Source organism: Scyliorhinus canicula, chromosome 13, assembly GCF_902713615.1.
Source record: "Scyliorhinus canicula chromosome 13, sScyCan1.1, whole genome shotgun sequence".
Taxonomy (NCBI): Eukaryota; Metazoa; Chordata; class Chondrichthyes; order Carcharhiniformes; family Scyliorhinidae; genus Scyliorhinus; species Scyliorhinus canicula.
Window position 1 is genome coordinate 51,430,850 of NC_052158.1, and position 6,000 is coordinate 51,436,849.

At 50.1% G+C, this 6,000-nt stretch overlaps 2 protein-coding genes across 3 annotated transcripts in view; one reads left to right on the plus strand and one right to left on the minus strand.

Moving 5' to 3' along the window:
* Positions 1-3,648, minus strand: part of LOC119975694 (zinc finger protein 345-like) — a 42,183-nt gene extending 38,535 nt beyond the window's left edge. For both annotated transcript variants that reach the window (XM_038815491.1, XM_038815490.1), the window contains exon 1: positions 3,495-3,648. The gene's annotated coding sequence lies outside the window, so the exon portion shown is untranslated. The remainder of the gene's footprint in view (positions 1-3,494) is intronic.
* A 101-nt stretch (positions 3,649-3,749) lies between these two features.
* LOC119975693 (putative nuclease HARBI1) lies at positions 3,750-5,721 on the plus strand. Its single transcript, XM_038815489.1, has one exon. The coding sequence runs from the start codon at positions 4,289-4,291 to the stop codon at positions 5,510-5,512; it is 1,224 nt and encodes a 407-aa protein (XP_038671417.1). The 5' UTR covers positions 3,750-4,288; the 3' UTR covers positions 5,513-5,721.
* The last annotated feature ends 279 nt before the right edge of the window (positions 5,722-6,000 follow it).

The following is a 6,000-nucleotide window of genomic DNA, read 5'->3' on the forward strand; positions in this document are numbered from 1 at the left end:
CTGTGGTTTCACAGCGCCAGGGTCCCAGGTTTGATTCCCCGCTGGGTCACTGTCTGTGCGGAGTCTACACATTCACCCCGTGTATGTGTGGGTTTCATCCGGGTGCTCCGGTTTGCTCCCACAGTCCAAAGACGTGCAGGTTAGGTGGATTGGCCATGCTAAATTGCCCTTAGTGAGCAAAAAAGGTCAGATGGGGTTATTGGGTTACGAGGATAGGGTGGAAGTGAGGGTGTTTATGGGTCGGTGCAGACTCGTGGGCCGAATGGCCTCCTTCTTCACTGTATGTTCTATTCTCTGATAATACAAGCGAATTGACGACATGTTAGCTGATATCGAGGAGGTGCTGCAAGAGACGTGAGCGAGCCTTGGGAGGATTGCTTTGCAAATTGATGAGTCCACTGTCAGCCAATGTTTGGTTTGTTAATGGGGGTCTCCATTCAGGATTAATTTTCATTTTGTGAGGCGCCACTGAGACATGTGACTGGTAAGGAAATACTTCAGGTCACAGATACTTGAAAGAAAAGAAAACTTATCTGGGCCATGTGTTACAGCATTTGCACTGGTGGAGCAGATTCCATGACAGGGAAAGTGAAAGGATTTGTCAGGAAGGTAAAAGAGCAAAATCCTGAAATTCATACCAACCATTGTAGCCAAAAATACAATGAAGTCATTGTAGCCAAAATATTGGCACCAGAGTTAGCTACAGTATTCGTGCAAGCCATGAAAATTGCAAATTATCTCAAATCACAGCCATTGAAATCAAGTTTGTTCACTATTTTGTGTTCAGAGATGTGTAGCCATCTGAGATGGCCACTTACAAAGGGAAATATGGCCACTTGCAAAGAATCACGGGAAATATGGCCAATGCAGGATCCAGACGAACTCAGAGTTTAAGTGTATATTTGCCATTAGATAACCAGACATGATCGAAACCCCCAGCCAATTTGCATTCTAATGGCCCATTTCCCCAGAAAAAAGACAGGTATCAGATACAGACCCATCGTCGCCACTCCCTTCACCCAGGAAGCCCAAACAGCCAAGGTCAATGACCGCTCAAGACACACCCCACCCCTTTATTGGCTAAAACCGAAGGCAGTAATCGAAGCCTGCCGAATTGTTGGGGCCAAAGCTAAGAACCGCCCAAAAGAGCACGAAACCCCCAAAGGATAAAAAGAGACAATACCATGTGTTCGCCCTCTTTTGGCCCTGGCTTACGCCAAAAACCAATTGCAGCATCACGACCAGAAGCAAGTTCAAGACCAACAATCGCTACCAGACGAATGAGCCCAGCAAAAACGAAGTCACTTTTCCAGACCCAGCCACGCCAGATCCGAACAAAGACCTTGTTCCTCTGCATAAAGCCGGGTGCCTGAAGTTAAGTACAGGTTGTTGTAGTGTTAGGTGTAATTTAGCTTGTAGTGTCTTATGGCGCATGTCTAAGTAATTCTTGTGTGTAAATAAACTATCATTGAACTTGAACTAACAAACTGATTGTTTGGTCTTTGATCGATGTCCGGTAAAGACTTGTGATGGTATCATTTGATACCTGGCGACTCTGAAAAGCAATATCATCATTAATAACTTCCATATCTAGTTAATTTTGTAACATTATTGGCCGACTCCGCCTGGACAGTATTCCACTCATTAAAAAGAGCAACATTATTGGCGTCTCCGGTGCCGATATCAGATTTTACTGATGCACACCGAAGTGTGATGGTTCTCATGGGAAAAGGTTCACACCCATGTTCATGAGCTCTGGAAAGAACTTACACCAGGCATGAACTGCGTTATGAACTGCCTTATAAAGAGACAATGGCTGTCATTGTTCTCAGTCTCATATTCCAACATGTCAAAATTCTACTTCCGTTCAGTTCACTTTCTTCTAATTCATGCAAAAGCTAATATTAAAAGAAAAAGAGGACTATGCAAAGTTAATGATAGGTCAAACAATGAAGCTAAAGTTTGGAGAAGTCTTTGGATATGTTTTGGCTCACTGTGGCACATAAATACCGATGGCCTCTGACCATGCTATTGCTGCACTCTTGCCGTTGCCGACACACACCACTGGAGCTCACAATTTTAATACTGGCAGATGCTTCCCGAGGTTGCCGGATTACACACTGCTGGATCGACTGCTGCTTCTAGATGTGGAAGTGAGGGAAGAATTGGGGAGATATACAAGTGGCTGGGGGAGCACGGAGGTGAGAAGGTGGTGAAGATCAAGGAGAAATGGGAAGCAGAGTTGAAAGGTGGGATCAATTGGGGATCATGGAGTGAGGCACTGCCTAGGGTAAACGGGACCTCCTCTTGTGCAAGGATGAGCCTGATACAGTTTAAGGTGATGCACAGGGTACATATGACTCAGGGGAGAATTAGTGGGTTCTTTCTTTGGAGTGATGAGCGCGGCCCTAATCACGTCAAGCGTGCTGATGGGGAGTGAACCCGTCAGCCCTTTGCGTGGTGTGTGTGCGGGGCCAATTACGTCACCGGCGACGAGGGGGTGATGCAAATTACATCACCGGTTGATGAGGGGACGGGGCAAAGTGGGGGGTAGCAGATGGGTGTGAGAGTTGTGGGCGGGGGCCAGTGAATCACACACACATGTATTGGGGTTGCAAATTGGGATGATTCTGGGCAGGAGCATTCGCAGTCTTAGCCAGGATAGTGGAGGAGGAGGTGGATCCGGACCCTCTGATGGCAATATTTGGAGTTTCAGAGACGCCGAAGCTCATGGAGAGGAGGGCCGGTCTTGGCCTTCGCCCCTCTGATTGCACAGCGGCAAATTTGGCTAGATTGGCAGTTGGCATCACCACCAAGAGTAGCGACTAGGATGGGTGACCTGAACGACTTCTTGCGATTAGAGAAGATGAAGTATGAGTTAAGGAGCTCTTCGGCAGGGGAAAGGTGGATGTTTGTGACCGTGTTTGAGGGTGGGAGGGGGTCGAAAAAGGGGAAAAAATCTGCATCTGTTTCCCGGGGTGTTTATTCACTGTAACCTGTTTTTATAAGTTTGGCATAAAATACATTTCTAAAAGGTTAGGTTTGGTGATGGGGTTACGGTGATAAGTCAGGGGGGTAGGCCTGTGTGGAGTGCTCTTTCGGAGGATGGTTGCAGACTTGATAGGCTGAATGGCCTCCTGTCAATAAACAAGGGGGTGAAAAGTTATTAGGGTAAACAGGAATATGGGAACGAGAATATGAGACTGATCTACCATCAGATCAGCCAAAATCGTATTGAATGGTGAAGCAGTCTCGAGGGCTGAGAGGCATCCCCCTGCTGCTATGTCAGTGAGTCGGTCTGTGCCTGGATGGTGGCTATTTTACCCACACTGCCCCGCGCCCTTGGAGCCGCCTTGCCAAACAGTACGACCCCGCGCATGCGTGCCTGTGGCTACAAGGGGTGTACTTTTCCCGAGGCGAGAGCCGATTCGGATTTCTTTGAGCCTGAGTGACAACTATAAAGATGGGAGGCACGGGTATAAACGCGGACTCACCCCAGAACCTGAGCGTCAGCAATATGTGACTGAACTCTGCTTCTCGGCCGTTGCTGCACTGCAGCAAGATGGTGGTCGCGGTCACGTGAGCTGAGGGTCGGGGATTGGTCAAGTCGGCCAGGGACGGGCGCAGAACGACTTTGAGGGCGGGGCCAAGACGAGTCAGAGTGGGAGGGGCTTCACCTGCCTTTGGAGCGATGTGCGGCCCTAATCACGTGAAGCACGCTGATGGGGCGTGAACACTGCGTGGTGTGTATGCCAATTACGTCACCGGCGACGAGGGGTGATGCAAATTACATCACCGGTTGGTGAGGGGGCGCGGCAAAGTGTGTTCCAGGCGGCCAGCGGCCTGGGCGAAACCTGCCCATCCTGGCCGGTGTGGCAAGAACGGTTAGCGTGCAGCAGTCCGAACGCCTGGCACCGAGCTGTCACCCTCTCTTCAATCACTGAGCCCAGGCTCTCCTTGTCCAGGTCGAGGCCGGAGTCAAAATCGAGCCAGCGACTTTGGCTCCGGCCATTTTAATGTGGTTGGGTCGGGCGGTCCTGATGCGCCCCAGGTACGATTGTTACACGTCATCGAGCCGGCTCCGCCCACTTGGTGAGTAATCATTGGACCAGGAGGACAGGCCGGGGGTGGAGACACCTGACCCTAAACCTGATGCGGATTGGATGATGCTGAGATTGGCCTGGGTCTGCTCAAGTGGCCTGCATTGTGTCTGCTCCTATTGTCTTTGGGCAACCTTTCTTCTTTTCCCCCCTCTGTACTGATTCCTCTTCCAACCTCAGGGTTTCAGATGGGGGCAGTTTTGGGAACTTTAATTTGGCTGCATGAAGAGGAGGAACAGGAGGAACAGCAACTGCGGCAACGCCTCCGCGAGGAGCAGCAGCGACTGCAGCAGGAGCATGAGCAGATGCAGCTGCAGCGGAAACTGACTGCCCAACGACGGGCAGCTGGGAGATCGCACACAAAGGAGACAATGCGGAGGAGACTTTACCCGGCAAACAGGGTGTACCGGCCTCGAGTCACTTTCCTGGAGCTGTCCGAGGAGGACTGCCTCAGGAGGCTGCGCTTTTCAAAGGAGGCGGTCAGCGACCTATGCAAACTCCTCCAACAAGACTTAATGCCAGCTGGCCCTGGTGGCCATGCGTTGCCGGTGGCGGTGAAAGTCACCACTGCCCTTAATTTCTTCGCCTCGGGTTCCTTTCAGGGTGCCACCGGTGACATTTCGCACATCAGCCAATCTGCGGTACACAAGTGCATCAAACAGGTCACCAATGCCCTTTTTGCCCGGGCGGACGACTACATCTGTTTCCCAATGGATGCCAACAGTCAGAACGACAGAGCAGTGGGCTTTGCTGCGATGGCTGGTTTCTCCTGTGTGCAAGGGGTCATTGACTGCACGCACATCGCCATCAAGGCCCCTGACAATCAGCCAGCAGCCTTCAACAGAAAAGGCTATTACTCCATCAATGTGCAGTTGGTTACTGATCACCTGCACAGAATCATGCAAGTCTGCGCCCGATTTCCAGGTAGCTGTCATGATGCCTTCATTCTGCACCAGTCAACCATTCCCCCACTGTTCCATTCATGCCAGAACTTCAAGGGTTGGCTGATAGGGGACAAGGACTACCCACTACACACATGGCTCATGACACCCCTCTCCAATCCTAGGTCGCCAGCTGAGCTGAAATATAACGAGAGTCATGGGACCACCAGGAGGGTCATTAAGCACACCATCGGACTCCTCAAGCAACGCTTCCGCTGCCTGGACAGGTCCGGGGGGCCCTTGCAATACAGCCCACAGAGAGTCTCCCGCATTGTGGTGGTCTGCTGCATATTGCACAACCTTGCTGTGGAAAGGGGGCTGCACATGGATGAGCAAGTACCTGAAGTCTTCTCCTCATCCGATGAAGAAGACTTGGACGAGAGCGAAGAAGAAAAAGAAGAGATAGACGAAAGTCAGCAGCTTATAGCCAGAGATATCCAAAATCAGTTCATCGCCCAATGCTTTGGTTGATTCACTCATTCTTACCTAACCAATAGTTCTCAGTACCTCAAATTCCAGTCCATTCATCTTCCAACATCTGAGCCAAGGATCAGACGTGTATTGTGCAGACATTGTAACCTCAGTGCCTGCCCTGAAATCTAACTGCAACAAATTTGTCAAGATTAAAAAGGTGACTTACTTAATGGTTAAGCCAATAAAAGCCTTGATGTTATTTCTCACCCCTTTGTCAACAGTCAATGATTTCTATCAATGTATTTGAAACTATCGAATGCTCCTATGAGCGGCTTGTACAGGAGCTTTTGAATCAGAAATGGTGGAAAGCAAAAACCCTTTGAGCTTACCGTCTGGCTGAAGTCTGCATGCCTTGGCTGTTGCAGGGACAGTTTGCTGCAGCACAGGCCATGGTTGAGAGGGTGCTGAGAGCGAGCAGATACTGCTTTCATCATGATAAGATTATGTTCCTTTGCTGCCGTTTGTAACTCTCATGCGGCGCACCA

Excerpts from the sequence above, each read along its gene's own strand:
- LOC119975693 (XM_038815489.1), top strand. The coding sequence starts at position 4,289 with ATGGGGGCAGTTTTGGGAACTTTAATTTGGCTGCATGAAGAGGAGGAA.